A 22,377-nucleotide genomic window follows, 5' to 3' on the forward strand; every position below is an offset into this window, starting at 1 on the left:
TATATATATATATATATATATATATATTTCTTAAAAAAGTATTCTTGTATTATTTGGTTGTGAAGAAAATCAGTAGACTCTTAATAATTTAAAATCAAAGGAAAAGATTTTTTAAAGAAAAATTTCAAATTATTTGAAGTTTAATGTACACAAAAATGTAAGCGATCACCACTAATAAATTTATTGGATTATAAAATTATCTCCTTTTTAAAATCAGATCCGCGTAAACAGCATCATTACAATATTAAAACATGAAATTCATCCGTTTGTAAAAGGTCATGACATGATCTCTATTTTATCAAAACCACTTATGATTAAAAGAATTTAAAACCATGTTTTTTCTTTCTATTTTCTCCAATTTTGATAGCATATATATAACAGATTTCATTGTGCTCCTACAAACAAAAAGAACAAAGTTAAATTTGTGATTGCACCACTTCTTAGGAAAATTGAAGAGTGATAGTTAAAATTATGAAGCAGTACATGTAAAGGAAATCAAATGAAAATTTCTCAATAAGCTAAATATCTATTTTCAATCAATGTCAAAAAAGTGCTTGATGTTATAAAATGAATTTTAATATAAGGAAAAAAATAACAAATTGAAAGTTACAAAAGCTTTATATGCAACTTGAATCTTTAATTTTAAATTTTGTTAATCAAACAAATATACTAATATTTAAAAACCTTCTTGCAAATTAAAAAAAAAATATTAACACATTTGTCAATAAAATGTCAAAGGTAGATACAGTACAAATAATGCGTAATTGTAGCAAATCGATTTGGCTTTTATTGTACTATTTGTAAAGTTTAATTTTTAATCTTTTTTTTTCCCTAAGTGAAGGCATTCTGGTTTGTAAAATCAGACGATTTATCAAATCAAATGTTCTGAGAATGGAAATGGTTTGAAAAGGTGGCAGGAACTGTATTTAACTAAGATAATTAATAATACATAAAACTCGTAGTTTCTCTATTTTAGTGATGATCTGCAAATTGAAAAGCATTATACTGTTTACACACCGTTTATATGAAGCTCCATTTTAATTGTTCAGATAAGTAATTTGGTTTAGAAAAAAATGAAGGAGCGTAACTAGAGTTCATACAATCTGAAACAAATTCAACTTATACACCTTCCTTGTGATAAAATGTAGTTGCTCACAAGCTAATTTGAACAACTTGAAAAATTCCTTAACTTTGATAACTTAAAATATTTTACTTGGCTGTCTGTAAATGATTTTGCACTATTCAATTTCTTCAATAATTGATCCTTCACTAGTGTTCAAATGACCTCTGCTTCTACTTTTCACAGATCACACTATATTACATAAACATATATAATAGAACACATGTTTTACATCATGTTTCCAATTTTATTTTTATACTTTTACTATGTATTTTGAAGACATTTATGATCATTACTGTAGTAATGATTAGATGCTTAACTTATATTGATGAAAATATTCTAAAAATAACTAATATAAAATATTTCGTGGATGATATTAAATATTTTTATTTTAACCGAAATGTGAGATCTTTTCTCTTGTCACAATTTCACAAACCTACAGCAAACAAGAATTTATGAATCTGTTAATAGTGCATGGCTATGACACAATATGAGTGGCCTTTCAATATGTGTGATGCTGAATATGTTAAATTGATTTCGTTTTACGTCATTAATAATATTTTCTATTAATAATTGGCGGGGGAAGATTTGAAAGTAGTTGAAGTTTTCTGATTTTTCTCTGGGTCAGACTTTGACCTCATCAAAATTGTCGGAAGAAATTTTAGTTGAAAATTAAATTTTAATATTGGTATAAATAAGAAGTTCTAAGGGAGTTAATGCTGCTTTGAATTATCTACATTCAAATTAAAAATACTCTGCTGCATAACTTAAACAAGAGAAAAAATTAATTCTTGCGTTCAACTTTTTTTTTTTATACAATTTTTAAATGCATGTACTTATAAAAAAATATTTAAAAGAAAAATTTAAAATTTTCTTTGATTTAAAAAATATCACTAATTTTGATGTTGATATCTATTGCATAAATTGCTAAATTTTTTTTTCTATGTGGGTGTTTTTCTGTTGTTTAATATTTTACTTCCTATTGACTTTTGTAAATATTTGTTAATAAGAAAAAAAATGATTCTAGAAATTTTAGTATCTAAGTTTGGAAATGTCAGATTTCCTATAATTAGAAAATATATTTAAAGTAGTTCACATTAAAACATAACATTTTGTTTCTGTTATAGGCTATACCCGTCATCTTAGATGGAAGAAATATTATAGCCATGGCTAGAACTGGTAGTGGAAAAACAGCTGCTTTTCTAATTCCTATGTTTGAGAGACTAAAGAGTAGAATTGCAAAATCGGGAGCTAGGGCGCTTATTTTTTCACCTACCAGAGAACTGGCTGTTCAAACAATGAAATTCACCCGAGAGGTTAGTATTGTTCTTTATGATTATTGAAATTATTTGTTTCTAAGGAAACATTAGATGTGTTCATGATATATTTATTAATTATACATCTTCAATATTTATTAACATAAAGTGTCTGCATTTATGAACATAATGGACTTTATAATCCCCACTTTTGTAATTTTTTAATATTTTGGATATAATTTGTTTAATTTATCGTTGTTTTGTACCTTGTGTTAGTATTGTATGTTAACTAAATAGAAAACATGGTATTTATTTCATTTGTTACTGTTTTCTGACTAATAAACAATGCCTTTATAAATTTTGAGCTTCTTAGATTATACTAAACAATGTTATAGAAAAAGTTAAAAGGAAACTTTTGAAGTTAAGAAAAAACTTATGTGTAAACATACAAATTTTTATTATCATTAGATTTTTCCTCTTTTATCGACTGGTATTCTGCCGTGGAATAATAGTAAAAATTGAGATTTTTATTTATTCAGAATTTTTTGTGTAGTAAGCTATATGTTACAGAAAAAGTTTAAAGAATTTTTAATGATTTCCTGAAATTCTATTTTAACATTGATATAGCAATGGAATAAAATAGTAGTCAAGCTGCCTTTCTCGAAATTGATCACGAAGAACTTACTCCTTTTCTCAATAGCATACTGCTTAACAATATCTTATCATCTAGCTTTTTTTCACTTTCATATCAAAAATATGTTTCTCTACTTTATTTTCTTACTTTAAGCTATTGCGTATCAACTTAATTAGTTATTTTCTTGGTGAATTGTCAAAATTTCTAAACTGGGTCTGTTTCATTAAAGGAGAATAGTAGTTAGCTTGTAATTTGCTTCATTTGATTTAATCTAGCTTGGAGCAAACACAGATTTGAAAACGACGCTGGTTCTTGGTGGAGAAAAGATTGAAAATCAATTCGCTGCCATTCATGAAAGTCCAGATATAATAATCGCTACTCCTGGGCGTTTTCTTCATTTAGTGCTCGAAATGGACTTGAAGCTATCTTCCGTGGAATATGTCGTCTTTGATGAAGCTGACAGGTAATACACAATTAATTTTAAAAAGGATAGTCGTGCCAGAATTGGCTTTTTGACATCTAAAACCTTTATTTTATGTGCGTTTTATGACACAGCAAGCAATTTCTTAACAAAATTTTCTGTAAAAATAAAAAAATTTTTTTACATATTTTTATTTTGTTATAATTATTTCAATGTACTACCAAGTATCATTTCTTTTCTATGGTCAAAACTGATAAGATGAAATGGTTTTATGTTTGTTTCTTTTATGTTCTTTCTTACAGCAAAGATTTTACAAAAGTTTTAGGCTAGAAAATTTGTAGCCATGTTACTGCCTTCCCTTTTATCCAAATAAAAGTCATCTAATCAAAGTTTTCAGAATCTAATGCATGATATGACCATTCTTATTTACCAAATATGACAATTGCTATTTTTACCAATTTATATTTATTGCGATATTATGTATTGCATATTAATCAGGGAGGAGATTTTTCCGCTTTTTTCACTTTTATCTCTTGAATTTCAGCTTTTTTATCAACAATTCAGATTTTCTAAAAATTTCACTTTTTTTAATAAGTATTCCGCTTCTTCAGAAAATTCACCGATTTTCAAAGATAAACAGAAAATTCAAACTACGTAGCTACCAATCCTTTCTAATTTTTACTTATTTTAACTATTTTGTCCCCTTTTACACGCAGCAGATAAGATTTTCCGAATTTTTTACCAGCCCTCCGGATAAATCCGATTTTCGTAGTTCAAACGACGCTGCTTCTGACAAACCTTTTAGAGTTCCCAAGCCTGGAATCTGCTAATATCTCGATTTTTATTCATACGTTTTTAATATCAAAGATAGCTTTTCATATTTGTGTGTTGCGATTCTTATTCACACGATTTGAATATTGTACGTCGCGATTCTTATTTACGAGATTTAAAAATCCGATATTGTGATTCATATTTACGCTTTTTTAAAAACCTATGTAGCAATTCGTATTCACTCAAATTTAAAATTTAATGTCTTGATTTGCTCATGTGGTTTATAATATCAAACATTGATTTTCGTATTTATACCTGATTTTAAAATGAGGCATTGGGATTCGCATTCACGCACTCTAAAAATTATGCATCATAATTCTTATTTATGCAATCTAAAAATTACGCATCATGATTCGTATTTATACTATCTAAAAATTATGAATCGTGATTTGTATTTACGCGTTTTAAAAATTCTATATCCCGACTAAATATAGCAAACAAAAGCAATCACTTTAAAAGGGATTTAAATTTTTTTTTTTTTTTAATAGCAAACTAAAATAGCAATTTTTGTATGTTAAGGTTAAGGAGTTACTATATATTTCTACTTCACTGTTATTGATATGTTTCAGAGGGCTCTAGTTAGATTAGACTATAATCTGAACATAATGATGCGGTCCATTGTTAGAGTTTTTGTTTTCAATATAATTTAAAAAGTAATATTACTGATATATTTACTATAAATCACACAACAGTGTTTATTAAAAGAAATGAAATAATAATGTATATTCTCAGTAGTTTTAATTTGCTAAACCGGGTAGTTTTTCAAGTAATGATTGTCTCTTATGTGAACTGAGGGAAAATATAATTTCCAGCTTTATTTTTTCAATTGGTAATTTTTATTTTCTCTAAATGTTAAGTATCAATGTAATCATTTATATAATAATAGATTAGTATACAATTGTATGTCAACACATTATTTATTACCTTAAACTGTCTGGAATTTATTATTAAAGGGTTGCGCTTGTGTAAAATTTACTATCGTGGAAATTGAGCTTTTTTGCCTTTTGACTAATCTCATCCCTGATTAATGGACATTTGCTAAATATGGGAATTGTTAATGATCAAATAATGCCAAGCATATATAAGATGCTGTAAGATAGCTGTTTTTTTTTTTTTTTTTTTTTTAGAAGTGTTTCTTTATNAAAAGAAAGTAAAAAAATAGCTTAACAAATGTTTTTTTTTTTTTTTTTACTATTTATTTATATTTTTGTTTTGCAACAAATACAGCTGCAGAATCAGTCCCAAGAAGCTATAATACTGCTACGTCTAAAAGTTTTAAATATTTTTATATGTTATTATTAAAATTTTAATATCTTGTAAACCAAATTTAGCATATTCTGTCTCTTGTCCTTATTTTAGATTGTTTCGTCGATTTTTTTTTTCTGAAGTAAATTTTTCTGTTTTTCTTAAGATTGACTCATTTTTCAATCTGTTCTTATTTTTTAAAAAAGAGATAGTCTTTTTACAAATATTATATTCTATTTAAATTTGTGTTTTTAAAGATTTAAAATCTGTCTTTCAAGAGAAAGACATGATAAAGTGTTTTAAGCACCTTCTTTAATATGAGTGATCATTAAAAATTCTTCATTACAAATTGTAAAACTATTTTAATTTTTTGTTTAGATATTCTTTCTTTTCATTTTATTCAAAAAGTCTGTTTAGATAATTTTGATGTGAGACTAAAAATTTCAAAATTATTATTTCATTTTATTGCCATCCATAGGCTGTTTGAAATGGGATTTCAAGAACAACTACAAGAAGTGCTTCACAGGTTGCCTACTGAACGACAGACTTGTCTATTTTCTGCTACATTACCAAAAATTCTTGTTGATTTTGTGAAGGCTGGCGTTGAAGACCCTGTTTTGATAAGATTAGATGTAGATTTGCAAATTAGTGAAAACTTAAAGGTAGGATTCGAATTTTGTAATATTTTTCCCTCGTATAATCGACTCAAATTTTATTCGTACAATTTTTCTCCGACTGTTGATTTGTTCTTTAATTGGCTTTTTTATTTTTAAATCTGTTCTAAAAACATATTTCAACTCTGTAGAATTAAATGCAAATTCATTTTTCTCTTGTTTATCTAATTTTATTTTTTATAATGAAATCTAAGTGCCAAGGTTTCTTTATATATCAAAAATAAAAATTTATGTAGCGTGACGACTTTGATGTCATGTATTTTTTCCATGTTTAAGAATAATGGAAATTCAGGGTTTTGTGTGTTACAGGTCAACTTTAATGTATTCTTTACAGAATTTAGTGTCATTGTAATAGATTAGAAGAAATGTAGTCATAGGGATATAATTATATGGAAATGTGCTAAAATTAATAAAAAGAATGATCAATTATTAGAGATTAAAAAAAATTGCATACATCCAGATAAGAATATACCAAAACACATGTAAACACTATAATTTCTATTCATTGCTATTCCTTTTTTTTTTTTTAAACATTTTAGTGAGAACTTATATACTTTAGTTTTTTTTTTTAAAAGATAAAACAGTCAGCTATCATTTTACCCCTTCTGAGAAATACATCACATAAGCAAAGTTCAACTAAGATAAGTAAATCTTTTGTGGGAAAAGCTACGTCATCTACCTACACTTTGTAAAATTTTATCATATGAACAATAATGCAAATACAAATAATAAATTTTCAATAGTATAAATGATTTACTGTTAAAAATTATTAAATATACAATAAATGAATATATGCTATTTTACTTTAAATCAAAAACTATGCATTTCAATAATTTCCATCATTTTTCAAAATTGTACCTCAAGGAATCGCAGGAGCATTAGGACAGTAAAACCTAATATAAAATATCCCAATATTATCTAAATCAAAAGATTAAGCACTTAATAGTTAAATTGAATTATAATAAAGTAATGAAAAGAATAGAAAATTTTAGAGGTGAAAAATATTGGAAAATATATATTAGCGGTATTCGAAGATGGCGTCGTCAGGGGGTACCAGCTTCAGAACTCATAAAAACATAAAACTTTTCTATCGCGAGAGCACAACAAATGGCTAAAATTTGCTCTCTCTGTAGTCCAAAGGTTTTGCAAGAGGTTCAGGAAGAGGGAAAAATAGAATACAAAAAAAAATAACGATGTTCCAAAACCTACTTCAAAATATTCCTTTGTTAAACTAAAACACACAGCAATCTGAAATTCTATAACCAAGCTAAAATTCAGACTGCAACCCTATTAAATGCACAGAAGGAAGAAAACAAGTAAAGCCAGAAAGTTGTTGCCATCAGTAAGTTGAAAGGCTTAACTGTGGAGCTCGGTTAAATTTTGATTCAATTTCGATTATTGAAATTCGAATTATGATTTGTAGTTGCATTTATGATAAATAATTAATGAAAATATTAATAAAAATTATTGGATTGATGTTTGTAAATTTAATCTTTTTTATAATGCTCTTTTTTAATGGCATTGATTTTTATAAACAAAAAATAGGGATACCACTAGGTAATTCTTTTTCTGGTGCTTTTGCTAATATCTTTTTGCATTTTTTTTTTTTTTAAGCAAAGTATCTTGAGTTTAATGATTTAAAAGCATTTACATATATTGATGATTTAATTGTTATAATTTTATTTTTAATATTTATCCTGCAGATTTGGTTTTGAAAGGGATTATTGATAATTATTTAAATGTTGAATAGTTGGATTCTAAAATTAATATTGCTAGTAATCAAATTAAATTTGGTGTTTATGATAAAAGGAAGGCTTTTAATTTTAATATTATTTTTTTCTGTAATTTTGATACCAATTTGTCTTGTGAAATTTTCAAAAATTTAGTTTTTTTCTCAACTACCTAGAATTAATAAAATTTTCAATAATGTTAAATACTTTAAAGAGGCTACTAGTAATTTTTTTGAAAAATTTTAAAAATTAGTGGTTTTCCTTTTAACTTCTACAGTATTGATGGTAAAATTAATGAAATAATAAAAAATTATTATTTTTTCTTTTTTTTTTTTTTTCATTGGGTAAATCGAAATTTAACTGAGTTTCCCAGTTAAGCTTTTCTACTTACTGATGGCAAAAACTTTCTAGCCTTACTTGTTTTCTTCTTTCTGCGCATTAAATAGGCCCTAGAATTCCTAGAACTCTGTCTGAATTTTATTTCTGTTATGAATTTTCAGATTGTTGTGTACTTTAGTTTAACAAAGAAGTATTTTCAATTAGGTTTTTGAGTATTGTTTTTCTTTTTGTATTCTATTTTTCCCTCTTCTTGAACTTCTTACAAAATCATTGGGGTACAGAGAGAGCAAATTTTAGCAATTCCTTGTGCTCTCTTGATAGAAAAGGTTTTGCGTTTTTACGACTTCCTAGGGCGGTACACCCCGACGACGTACGCTTCTGATGTCATTAATATATTTTCCAATATTTTCTTCCTTAAAATTTTCTAATGGTTTTGATTTTCTTACAAAATTTCTGCTGCATTGGACAACTTTCCTTTAGAATTGTAGTTTTAAATGTTTTATCACAATTTCTCATTTTGTTAACGAAAAGAATCTTACTCATTGCAAAATTGTACTGTATATGTTGGGAATATTTTGACACATCCGTCAGATTTTCACTCACATTAGGCCAGTGTTTTCATCATAGAAAAAAAATGGGTGACAATTTCTCACCCTTTCTCAAAAACAGGGTGAGATTTCAGAAAGTTAAGTGAGATTTCTAAAAACTGAAAAAATACAAATAGACTTGGAAAAAAAATCATTTCTTTTATTATAATACATTTTTAACGTCTTCTATTTTTTAAAGCATTGAATATTTTTGCTGCATCATCATTGATTTTGCCTTTACTAGGTATATGTCCATCTTACATTAGTGCATAAAAAAATTTGAACGTCTTATATGAAAAACCATACCTACAGTAAACACGTGGTTGCAGAGAAATGTGTTCTGAAACGGGTTCCGTGGTTCGGAGGGGTTGTGTTCTGTTGTTCGAAAAGGTTCTGAACAATACCTACTGGTAAATAGGGAAGCTAGATAACGGGGCAAGTGTTGAAAATAATGAAGATCCAGGAAGAAAAGTGAAACTGATTTTATTCTAAATGACGTAATTCGAAGCTTTTTCCAAAATGCGAGAATTTCGCGAATTTTGAAATTGATTTATAGAGTGCGCGAATTTCTCGCTGTAATCATTTTTTAATGCGAGAAAAGAAAAAAATATGCGAGATTCTCGCGCTGTAGTGAAAACACTGCTAGGCTTTTACCTATCTCACCAGAATGTAAAAATTCAAGGTTATGTCATTTTCCCTGAAGGAGAAACATACCTCTCATATAACTCCTTATGTTTTAACTAAAATGAGAAAAGTATATCCCTTAACATGTTGTTCATTCTTCATTTTAATGATACGCAAAATGTCCGGTGTATTTTAAATCGATTAATGATGCGACTGTATTTCGTACACATTTCCGAGTTCGTTTATCGTGTAAATATCTTGCGTCGCTTGCTTACGTTATTGTTTTTTAAAATCAACCTTCCTTGTTTATTTTCCTTTTGATGTTATTGGGTGGGAAATTTTGTGGCATTGTATATTTAGTTTCGCAATCATAATATAATAAGTCGTCTTCATCATCTTGTTCAGATAAAAGTTATTGATTCGCAACGCATTTTGCTGCTTCATTTTTTCAAATTCAAGCGTATCGAACGATCGACATCTTAGTAGAAAAACTCGTTTTGTGTGCCATTGAGTCTAATCACAAATACATCCTATTTTTTATTATTAATGTATAATACACTATTTGACCAAAAGTATACATTACTATGAACACCCCCAGTGATATATTCGGACACCCGGTGGCCACATATTAATGGGATAGCGCCCACGCGTCTGGGGAAACTTTCCGGCAGTTTCTGATTAGTGGAATGGACTTCCATCACAGCTGAAGTGAGGAGGGTCGATTTGGCTGGCTACGTTATCAGCACTCTTAATGTGTCCTAAAGGTGTTCTATGGGATTTAGATAGGGACTCTGAGAGGGCCAGACCTGTGTTTTGAACACCTAAAGCACAACTTGTGAATGGAAGAGAAATGGGAGTGCATTCTCGTGGCCAGATAGGGCATCCTAGTTTTAAGTAAATTAGTTGATTCAGCGGCTGCAAATTATTAAAATAAACTTCAAATATAGAATAAATAACTAAAAACGATCGTTCTTTAAATCAGTAAAGAAAATTTTTAAAAATGGGAAAGCGGCTTTCTAAAATAGAGGCATTTTTCCTATGTTGACATGACGATCTTTTTGCGTTGTTTTAATCCGACGTCTTTAAATTTCAAAATCGTGCATTGACAAAAATAATTAAGTGGCCCTTCGGCCAAACGTAGGAATAGTCGAGGTCGAGCGTTTCCTCCCAATTGTTATTATTAAAGAATGACTTTCTCTTTTTTTTTTCACTCCGGAGGCCGAAGAAAGGGGTCGTCAGCTGCATGAGAGACTCTGGGTGATAGCGGGTAATTCTTTGGTAAAAGTAAAGAGCATCCATCACAATACTGTTACATTCTTGCCTATATTGTGTATTGCAATCCTGTTTTTCACCAGCATTGGTAATTTTTTTAATTATTGTTGATCTTAAAACACGAAAATAGATCAGCACAAAAGATAAAAGCAGGGAATGTTGATAATGAATTTTTTGGAGAATCAATTCTACAAAATAGACTTTTCAAGCTTCTAAATAGTCCCAAAAAAAAAAACACCAGATTTGCTGCACATGCCAAATATCCAGGTTTGAAATCATAAATGCTGCTGCATATCTCCACAAAATTACGGTACATAAACTACTATAAAAATTACTTTTTATGAGTAGCTACATTATCGTTTTGAATCCAAATTAAATTTATTTGAAAAGTTTTTATAGAATATAAATGTTAGGTGATATTTCTTACAAAGTAATGCGCATCATAAAAGAGAGTTATTTTGCTGGATTTAATAATGTGAGGGGGACATGTAACCACAAATGGGTTACCTTGAACTTTTAATTACAAATTTCTTTAAAAATTATCTTTTGGAAAACTTTGAATGTAGTGAACCATTGTCTATTGCTGTGTCAGACTGTATATATTTATATTTTGCTCTTATGGTTTCAGAGTTCCTATCTGATCTGTCGAAATGATGACAAAACTGCCATCCTCTTGCATCTTTTGAAGAATGTTATTGATATCAATAAAGAATTGACTGTTGTTTTTTTGCCTACCAAGCACCATGTGGAACATGTGAATGATGTATGCATTCAATATAGAATTTCAACTTGCATATTTAACATCACATTTGATAAGTCATTATTACTATTCTTACACTTTAAAGAACTATTTTATAGAATCATAGTTGTCTTCTAGCTATGATAAGTAGCTAAAGCATTGGATTAACAAAATACCTAATATTAAGGAAGAGGACTCTTAAATTATATGTAGATTTAGAACGTAGAAAGATTAATTAGCAAACTCATTTGAAAAAATTAATTGTAAAAGAAGAAATATATGTAAAAATTATAAATTTTTTAAAAAGTGGCTTTGAAATTAATCGATGTCGGTAATAGTTTAAGTAAATTGTTGTATGTTATGCGTATTTTAAAGTGAATAAATGACTAGATCATATCTCAATAATTAAAATAAAAAAAAGATAAACGTTATTTCAATCAGAAAAATTACAAAATTGTAAGTCATTTTTAAACAACTTCTAGTTCATTTTTTACAATATTAATATTATTTTTGATACTTTCAACTAACTTTGGTTTAACAAATGAGTTGTATTGGTCCTTATATTCTCTTTAAAAACAAGTTGTACTTTCTTTAATTATTTGCTACAATCACCAGTATTGTTTGAGGTCATAAAAATATTTTTTTTTAAAACTTAGATAATTCTTTTCATCTTTTTTAAGCAGGTGAAGAAAAAAAAATTTATTTGAGCAAGATTGTATGAAATTAAAGCTTTACTTGAAGGCTTCACACTGTAGCATTTTTATATTGCTTGGTAATGGAATTTTAAAAAACAGCCAGATTAATAAATAATATCTTAAAGCTTTAATCGGCTTAAATATTTGTAGTAGTGTGTATAAGTTTAAAATTTGGACTATTGTGATATTTACTTTCAAATGCTCTGGTTTAAGTTTGAAACTGTTATTTGTTTATTTTAGTTGCTGGAGAAATCTGATATACCGTGCAGCTATATTTACAGTAGCTTAGACCAAATGGCTCGTAGCATTCACATTGCCAAGTTCCGTGCTAAAAAGGCATGTGTCCTCCTTGTCACGGACATTGCTGCTCGTGGAATCGATATACCTCATTTGGATAATGTAATCAACTTCAATTTCCCTGCAAAACCAAAGCTTTTCGTTCATAGAGTTGGTAAGATTAGTTTTCTTTCTTATTTCTTGATATTGTTTTGTGAATCAAGTTGTGAACTCTAACTTAAAAATTTGTCTTAATTTCTTATTTGATCTGGCCTAAAGCTCTTAACTTAATTTTTACAGAAATGATTACTTCAAATAGTTTCTATCAATGAATACAACAATACTGTATGAAGATGTGTGTACAGTACGCAAAATAAAATACAGACCACCATGAATAAATTTTGATCTAATGATCCGATTTTCGTGTTCTGGAACTCGTTCTTAATAGTTCGAAAAGGGGACCTCAAATTTGCTAATTAATTAGTACTAGCAATATTATAAGTTTCAAAATTGGGCACAAAAATGTACCTTTTCTGAATAAACATGACTTGTTTCGACGGATTGTGGTGTCCCTAAAATATCGAGGGTAGCCGCATTCTGGGAAATACGATCTCCAGTGTTTGGTCAAGAGCGCAGCTTAAAGTTAGGACCCCTTAATGTTAATTTTACTTTTTGTGTATTTCGACATATCTCAAGAACTTATTGAACGAATTTAACATTTTTTGCACACACTTACAAAATATGTTTATCCAAGGATAATTTTGCAAAAAATAATTTTAGTTTATATTTATTACTTTATTTAATAATTGTCAGAAAAATTTTTAATTGTAAGGCCTATAATTTTTTACACTATTTTAAAGTATGTAATTTTGTATAGCAAAATACAAAATATGAGCAAAATCGTTTGAATAGCTCCTGAGAAGAAGCCGTATATTTAAAATTCAATTCAGCCGCCCTCCTAACTAAACTATGAAGACCCTATTTCCTATAGTGTGGGGGGTCAAAAATCTGAGTCTGTCGAAAAAAGGATACGTTTATTCAGAGAAAGTACATGTTTGTTTGTGATTTCGTAACTAGAAATGTTGTCCACACTAATTAATTAGCATATTTTAGGTCGCCTACTTGAACCCTTAAGAGTCTAAGAATGTGTGATCACTAGATCAAAAGTTATTTAGGGTGGTCCTTTTTTTTCACACTGTTCAGTCTAATCCACTATAATTAATCTCATGTAGTGAACACTTGATTGTTTAATGGTTTTGTCTGAACTGTTATTTAACAAATGCTTATAGTGAGCAGCTGAGAAATTCATAGTTCATTTGTATCCTTTTTTACAGTTATTTAAATAAACGATATAAAACGTTTAATCTATCAGATAAGTTCAAAAGTATATATATATATATATAGCTTTAAATTTAAAATGAAGCAGGGTTTTTTTTTTTTTTTTTTAAAAAAAAGCCCCGCCAACCTGTGTTTTTCAGATATATTTTGAATTTTTATTTCTAAGTCTTTATTAAGATTGCATGATTTGCTTCTTAAGTAAAAGTTAAATGTTTGGTAACTATTTGTAACTTGTTTTGTTATAAAGTATTTAATTTTTTGTATGTTTTATATTTCTACTCTATTACTTTTATTTCTTAACATCACACAGCTTTTCTCATAAAAAATTGCATTAACACAGATTTAGTTCTAGAGTTGAATGAAATCTTAATTATTTTTCACAGTTATGAAAGTTTTTCATAAAATGTTATGTAATAATGTAATTTAATGTTCATAGTAATAGTAGAGAATGTTATTAATTAAGAATGATATATATCAGGCGAAAATACTTTTAAATAGTGAATACATTATTGAAATGTAGGTAAAAAATACCTATATATTTATTGACGAGAATTTGATTGAAAAATCTGGAACCATGAAATTTTCTGGCTAATAGGAATGTGCATTGAANTTTTTTTTTTTTTTTTTTTTTTTTTTTTTTTTTTTTTTTTTTACATTGAGAAACAAATGATATTTCTTAAACCTACAAATCTATTATGCATTTTGATTTAAATATCTTAAATTTTATTAGACATAATCTCATTTTTTATACTGCAAACATTTTTGTGAAGTCCAACTAATTTAAATACTATCAAACTAAGTCTTACGAAAAGAAAGAACAATTTATGGTGCCTGGAGATTATGAAATCCCTGTATTTATCTGAAATAGGACTTCATGACACATCACGTTGCATCATTAGGCAAAATCTCATACAAAATTCTAAATCAACTTTTTAGTTCATTAATTCTTCTAATAAACCTTTTAAAATAACCTTATTTATTAATGAAATTATTTGGTCTAACCGAATATTTAACAGGATTGACCCACAACTGAATGTTTGGAGCATGCCTCATTAATTTGTATCAGTTGAACAACAATGTATGATTAAATAATAAGTTACCTTTATTTCCTATTTCTCAAAATTTAATCTTTAATGTTCATTTTTTTTTCTTTCTCTGTTGGGGATTTTTTTATGTATTATATGTGCGTTATATAAGAAGTGTTAAAACTTTTAGGAAGAGTTGCTCGAGCTGGACGTAGTGGAACTGCATTTTCTCTTGTTTCTTCTGATGAGGTGCCTTTTTTGCTAGATTTACATTTATTTTTAGGGAAACCTATCAAAATGGCCAAACTTCATATGGAAAATGAAGGTAATATTTTTGTGAACTTCACACCTGAGTTGCAATTTAAGTCTTAAAAAATTCTAACATTTATTACTTTTACTCATTACTTTTTACTTTAAAATATATGATTTACTTTAAAATATATATGTTTTTTACCACGATTCAAATATTTAATTCTAGTGTAAAAGTAAATATTTTGCTTTCTTATTTATATTGATGTTTCAATTAATAATAATTAATAAATGTTATCAAATTGTGATATTATCTATTAAAACTAAAAATATTTATTTTAATTATGCAGTAGTTACTGGAATTTTATTTTCCCCAACTTGGCTAAATTACTAACATCCATCCATTCATTTAAAGCCTTCTCTCCTTCTTGAAAATCTTATTATTTTAAATCAATCTATTGTGTTTGTTTATCATTCATTTGCAGTGTCAATGTGCTTTGCTCTATTGAGTCACTGCTGGCAATTCATGCTATTGATTTTTCTCATTGTTTTTAAAACTCCTATATTATTATGACGTGCAAAATTTTATTGAGTTGAGTAATCTCTTTGGCAGTTTGCGCCGATACCATTAGAAATCCATGTGATGTTTCAGTTGTTTTATTAGCTAGGCATTTTCCAAGACATTTTAAAATCCCTTTCTATTTCATTTATAATTATTACGACTAGTAAACTTTTAATCAGGCATTATTTGACTTGACGCTTCAACTGTATTCTCAGTTGACTTTTTCTACCTTCTGATTCCACTAAAGTTTGAATGATTCTTTTTTTTTTTTTTAAATTTTGCTATTAGTCAAAATAATTTTTTTTTCTTTTTTTGAACAAATTAACTCCTTTTGNAAAAAAAAAAAAAAAAAAAAAAAAAAAAAAAAAAAAAAAAAAAAAAAAAAAAAAAAAAAAATCTTAAAATTCTTTCAATACTTATTTGTTTTATAATTTGTTAGATAGTCAGTATCATTTTTAAACCAATAAATCTCTAGTCAATATTTATTTTTCAAAAAAAGAAAATAATAACACTTTGTCTCAGATTGGCTCGATGCACTTGCAGTGGATCCCTTCCCATGTGGGTATTCATGAGAATGAGATTGCTGATCGGCTTGCCATGGAAGGGAGTGAACTTGCTACTCCCCCTTCCTCTAAACTACTAGTGTCTGAGGTTCACTCCCTGAAGTTAGTTAGGGCAAATTCAGCGTGGAAGCACCCGCCAGATCATGATTGGTATGCCGCCAAATGCCCCAGATTATCCCTGCAGTGCACTTGTCCTAGATTTGCTCAAACCAGCTTTGTCAAAACTTAGGACCGGCCATATAAAGTGTTTGACCTTCAGAGCGAAAGAAAAGACTTATGCCTATTGTCATTGCTCGGCCATCGCTTCTCCATCTCATCTTTTGGATTGCATTGGTGCCTCTGTGAGGCAACTGATGAGTGATGGAGAGACTCTATTACTTGCTGATGCGACATGATCTTCTGGACTTGGTCTAGGGCTCTAGACCAAGGGGATAAGTAACAACAAACAGAAAATAATAATAATTAAATAAAAAACTTTAATTTATTTTACATTTATTAAGTATAGTATAGAATTTGACCATTAGTTAATGCAACTTTATTATTTTAAACAAATAAATAAAAGAAGGTCTAACGATGTTTCAAAAGCCTGGTTTTTTTTCCGCAAATAATTTTAAAAATGTTTTTATAAAGTGAACATTTCTTTGGTTTGTTTTTTTACTTTCGTGTTTTTTTTTTTTTTTTTTTTTTTTTATGCATGTAAAATATTTTGTTACAGTATTATTATTATTTTTAAACTAATAAATTTTAAGTCATTTTTAATTTTAAAAAATTAATAAATAAAGCTTGGGTTTGTATTTGCTTTAAGACATCTTTATTATTTTAATTGAAAAAATTAGGTAATGCTATTGATGTTATAGAAGCATTTTTTATAGAAGGAACATTTTCTTTTGTAGTAGATTTGTTCCTTTTATTTATTTTGATAGATTAAAAGATTTATGATAGATTATTTTTGAACATATGCTACATCGCTATATCATGATGTCTAACAGACGATGTATCACTATATAAAATTTCTTTCATCGCTAAGTCCTAATTATGACACATGATATTTGAATCACTCAGTAATCACTTCATGACCTAAGTCATTTGAGTAATCACTTTTCAATATGTTTGATTTGCAATAAACTCAAGCTGTATTTCGATCATTTTTTCTAGTAGTTATTATTGCTAATTTTCAAAATCTGATGTATCCCAAATATTATTGCTATATGAAAACTGACATCCGAGATTGTCGCAGAATATAATTGTCCCTGTATATCAACAAGACAAATAAAAATAAAAAACTATAGTATAATTATAGTTTCTATAGTAATAAATTTATTTTAAAAGCATATTAAACTAGTAATCATACTCTCACAAACAGAGTGGCAAATGATTAGCGAAAAGGAAGAATGCAAAATAATCGGCTTCAACAGAAGCTTAGATACTCTTTATTTACGTCGTGATCCACGCGAGAAAGGCCAACAGCAAATGAAAAGAAGCTGACTGATCTCCACGGGCTATGACGTCATCAACGTAAGTTGAATGCATGAGATCGTAATCTTAAACCGGAATGACAAAGATCGAACCTATACCCTTTTTTTTTAATTCTATAATCAATCAAAATAGAAAAACCCTTTTAGCATATTTTTTTATTAAATTTAATGGACATAATGTTAAATATACAAGATATAAGCCAGAAATAGTTCGAACCTAGCCTTTGAAATGCTTCTGTTGAATCAGGAAAAAGGCAATTTTTCAAATAAATTAAGCGGAAACCAGTAGTTTGATCAAATTTTGTTTCAGTTGCATAAGGGTCTAAGAAATGAGAAATTCAAAACGCTTATTTGTTTAATTACTTTTTGACACGTTCGATTTGCGCTAAATCAATGTGAATTTTTTAATTTTTTGGGGAGGCAGTTAATGCTGTTAATTTTCATGTGATTTTTTTTTTTAACTTTCACTTTTATTATGATGCAGATAATTGAAATCGCGTGCGCAAGTATTCACTATTTGACACGATAATTCCATCTTTTTTCAATCAATTATTTGGCAGTTATCACACACCGATTGTCTTAAACCGCGATAATTTTATATTACAAAGTATTTATAATATTATGTTATCAAAACACGCATTTAATTAAACCCTTTTTTACACATCCAATTCGTTCAATTTTGGTGTAAATACACTTGGTTTGGTGTAATCATTAATCTTTTATAGTTATTGACAGAGATTTTAGTTTTTAAAATCTTTTTTTTATGTGATAACAACATGCTAAGAGCAACAAAAAATGTATGTAGGTTATCGTCGATAGCTATGTAACATGAAAAATTCTCGTCCATTTTATTTTCTTCATTGCTGAGCATTTCTTCGAAACAGTTATCACCTCAATCGCCAGTGCTTAATTCAAACTTTTTAAAGCAATTTGATATTGTTTGGGTTGAAACAATGTCCCATGAGTTATGAATCAAATGCATTGATTCCAAAATAGTAAGAGATTTCGATAGTTTGTTTGCAGTTAAGAGTTCCGAAGAGCTGTTACAGTCTGTGTCACTAATGATTTTTTGAATAACCATTTTTCTGTAATGAAACTTGAATGATCTTATAATTCCCTGATCAAGAAGTTGAATAATAGCTGTAGTGTTATGTGGCAAAAACACTAATTTATTGATTTTCAAACGCAAGTCCTCATCAGCAGGGTGCGCAGAACAATTGTCTAAAAGTAAGACGACCTTTTCATTTTTCAACTCCTTGTCCCATTCAAGAAGAAATTTTGTGAAGATGCTGGATGTCATCCATGTGTTTATAGCTGTTGGCATGACTGGTGGGCAGGTGTCTTTCCTATCACTAAAGGGTTTTTTTTTTTTCACAGTTCCTGTCTAATTTTTAAAATGGAATCTCCCTCATCCCAATTTCATCTTGTTCCAAATATCTGAATTTCNTACAATTTTTTTTTGAATGTAAGTTGCCTTTGAAAATCTGAAAATTAGTTTATTTGTTGAATATTGTTTTATGAAGGTTTTTATTTGCCTCAGTTTTATTTCTTTCCTTTCTGATGAACAAGAAAAGTATCTTTAGAATATAATTCTGCAGGAAAAAAAATTTTTTGCTTTTGTATTTTTTTCAGCTATTTTATTGTTTCAACTCTGTCCTTACTCTGTTTTTTTAAGTTTAAAATCTATAAATATGAAGATGAAGAGTATAATAGTTTTGGTTATGTCTATTTCGAATAATGTTATTATAATGCTTTTGTTAATTTATTGTTGCGTTTTTGTTGGAGAAAATAGCAACTTCGTTAAGTTATGAAAAATTCTTGGAATTAGTCATGAAAAGTCATGAATTTGAAAATCTAAAATGTAGCAGATACCCTGAATTTAACACCAAACGAACTTAAAAATTATATGTCTAACTATAATTTACTCAAACGGCTTAAATAATATGGAACATGCCCATAGACAGTTTTTGGAAATCTATTCATGTTCTCTGCTAAGATAGATAACAAAAGAAACTTCTCTCCCTTCTATGGTTCATTCAGTAAAAAGTAAGATAAGAATACGACCCACTGTTGAGTGAGATAGGTTTCTCCAAACTTCATTCAAGTCAAGGAATTGACATTGATAAATTGATTTATATGAACTCGCCGCTTACCACCCACATTTTTCCTTAACTCTTACACTATGCATATCGCAGGAAAGTGCTAACCACACCTGTTTCACAGGTTTGTGAGTAACTGTTGCTTCTTCTAAAAAAATCTTTAAACTTCGAAAAAATAAAATTTTATAAATAAGAACAAAAAAAGCTGAAATATTGCACCTTTGATTTATTATGTAGTCAAAATTTTGATTTTAAAAAGCGGCGGCATTGATTTTATTAAAGGATGTTTTTAACATGTATTAATATTGTAACGATTCGGTTCTTGCCGATTTGATTTTATAAAGCGGCTGATTTTATTAGTGGCAGGCACTGTATGTGTATTCTTTTATATCCAGTCTTTTATTTATCTCTTCTTTGTAATAAAAAAGAAATTCACATTTCTTCTTCCAGCTATCTTATGTCTGTTTATAGTTCAAACTTTTTTCAAAACAATTTGCCCCATGTCAGAAACACGGCGACATTGTCGCAGAACTTTACAGAGTTCTTGCAGAAAGATTTTTTCTTCTGAAAAGTAAAAATTTTTACCTTTTCTTTTTTACAGAAATTTACATTTAATATTTGAATCATGCGTTCAGATGCTCGCATTCTGACACGCTCAATTTACACCCATAGTATCGTAAATCGGTGTAATGTTTCTATTGTATTTTTGGTAATTATTGATATCGATTTTCATGTGAGAGATGATGTTTTCTCATGCATTCAACTTACATCAGGGATGTTGTAAACTACAAGTGTTCAACCGCTTTTTTTTTATCATTTGTAGTTAGTAGATAAATCAGCTTGTTATATTGTATTCATTCTTTTCTGTGTCTTTGTGTTATTCTGTTTGTCAGTCTGTAATCTATTTTAAATAATTTATCCTTGGAAACTTCACTTCTGGCTTATTAAAAGCTAGTATGCATTCAAATTGACATCATTTATGCTGTAAAAAGTCCTGACAGGCTGCACGCACTGCTTAGAAGCACTTTTATTGTGGTATGGCTATGTGATGTACGCTACTTATAGATTTAAAATAAATTAAGATCAGATTTATAATAAGTAAAATTAAGTAAATTTTGAATGAATTTCCAGTAATTACTTAAAGGTAATTTTTTTGGTTTTATATTTTATTTTTCACTATAATTCACCGATGACTGACAGAGCACACGATGTGTTAAATCTCCAAAAAATTCATTTTGTAATTTGTTCATATAGGTGACATTTGTGGGTCTGTGCCACAAAGCGTCATTGACGATGAAGCGGATCTCCTTCAATCCTGGTATCAGCTGACACCTGAGCTATCAAGCATGCTTAAAGTCACTAAGAATGCTTACTGCCAGTTCTTGAAATCTAGACCGGCTCCCTCATCAGAGTCCGTGAAGCGTGCTAAGAATTTTCCTTTGTCGTCGTTAGAAATTCATCCTATTTTCAAAAGTAAATACATTTCAACTTATATAATAGAATTATTACTATAAAGCCAAAATTATATGCATTGGTTAAAATAATAAGCTCTGCCTCAAATGTGAGATACTTAAATTTGAGGCTATTTTAATTTCCTTGGCAAAAAATCTGGAATATTCATAAGTGACATAAGCGATCACTATCCAACTTTTTGCCGTATTTATAACGATGAAGTAAATAAAATTAAGGAAACTGAAAATAAAATTTCAATCAGCTATAATAAACTCTATCTGTCAAATTACAAATTTAATTACAATCCTCAAGATTCTCTTGATCAACAATATGAACGTTTTGTTTTCAAATTCAATAATTTAAAAAATAATTTTAAATGTACACATAAATCAAACAAAAGAGCCAAAAATAACTAGATGACTAGTAATATCTTGAGTTTAATTCGAAGAAAGGAAAAACTATTCAAAAAAACTAGAAAATATCCATAGGATATTATTTACAAAGCAGCATACAACACTATAGTTTCTGATCTTAAGAACTTAATTAAAACAGCAAACTCAAAATACTTCAAAAACAAATTTTTAAATTGTGATTAAAATAAGCAAAAATGGGATCTTGTAAAAAGTATTATTGGTAATCAGAGCGAATCACCTACTTTAGCTGATATTTTAAACGACTATGAATCTTCTGATCAATTTAATAAATCATTTGCAAATGCTAACAGTACCTCATACCCGAATTCAAACAGTTTTCAAATCTATATTTCACCAAGTTTAACCTCGTTTGTTTTCCTAGAATTGAATGATTGTGATATACTTAACTTAATAAATTCTCTTTCTAATAAAAACTCCTTTGACTATGATGGTATTAATTAAACTATTTGCTCTCAATAATATAAATTTTATAACTAATTTCATCAATACCTCAATCAAGTCATCCATTTTTCCAACTTCTTTAAAAAGAACAACCATAACTCCTATTTTTAAAACCGGCGATAAAAATTGCTTATCAAACTATAGACCAATTTCAATATTACCTGTTTTTTCCAAAATCATTGAAAAAGCTCTAGCTAATAAAATGTACAATTATTTACAACATACAAATTTTTTCTCTGAAAATCAATATGGATTTATTAAAGGCAAATGTACAGAAAAAACTCTTTTGGAATTTT

General features: G+C 28.3%; 1 protein-coding gene across 3 annotated transcripts in view; it reads left to right on the plus strand.

Moving 5' to 3' along the window:
* Positions 1 to 22,377, plus strand: part of LOC107442951 (ATP-dependent RNA helicase DDX54) — a 44,047-nt gene that overhangs the window by 4,574 nt on the left and 17,096 nt on the right. For all 3 annotated transcript variants that reach the window (XM_071179132.1, XM_071179134.1, XM_071179133.1), the window contains 7 exons: positions 2,248 to 2,436; positions 3,286 to 3,473; positions 5,986 to 6,169; positions 11,362 to 11,496; positions 12,408 to 12,618; positions 14,997 to 15,131; positions 21,009 to 21,227. In XM_071179132.1, coding sequence (XP_071035233.1) covers positions 2,248 to 2,436; positions 3,286 to 3,473; positions 5,986 to 6,169; positions 11,362 to 11,496; positions 12,408 to 12,618; positions 14,997 to 15,131; positions 21,009 to 21,227 — 1,261 coding nt within the window. The remainder of the gene's footprint in view (positions 1 to 2,247; positions 2,437 to 3,285; positions 3,474 to 5,985; positions 6,170 to 11,361; positions 11,497 to 12,407; positions 12,619 to 14,996; positions 15,132 to 21,008; positions 21,228 to 22,377) is intronic.

The sequence above is a fragment of the Parasteatoda tepidariorum genome, chromosome 3 (genome assembly GCF_043381705.1).
Source record: "Parasteatoda tepidariorum isolate YZ-2023 chromosome 3, CAS_Ptep_4.0, whole genome shotgun sequence".
Lineage (NCBI taxonomy): Eukaryota > Metazoa > Arthropoda > Arachnida > Araneae > Theridiidae > Parasteatoda > Parasteatoda tepidariorum.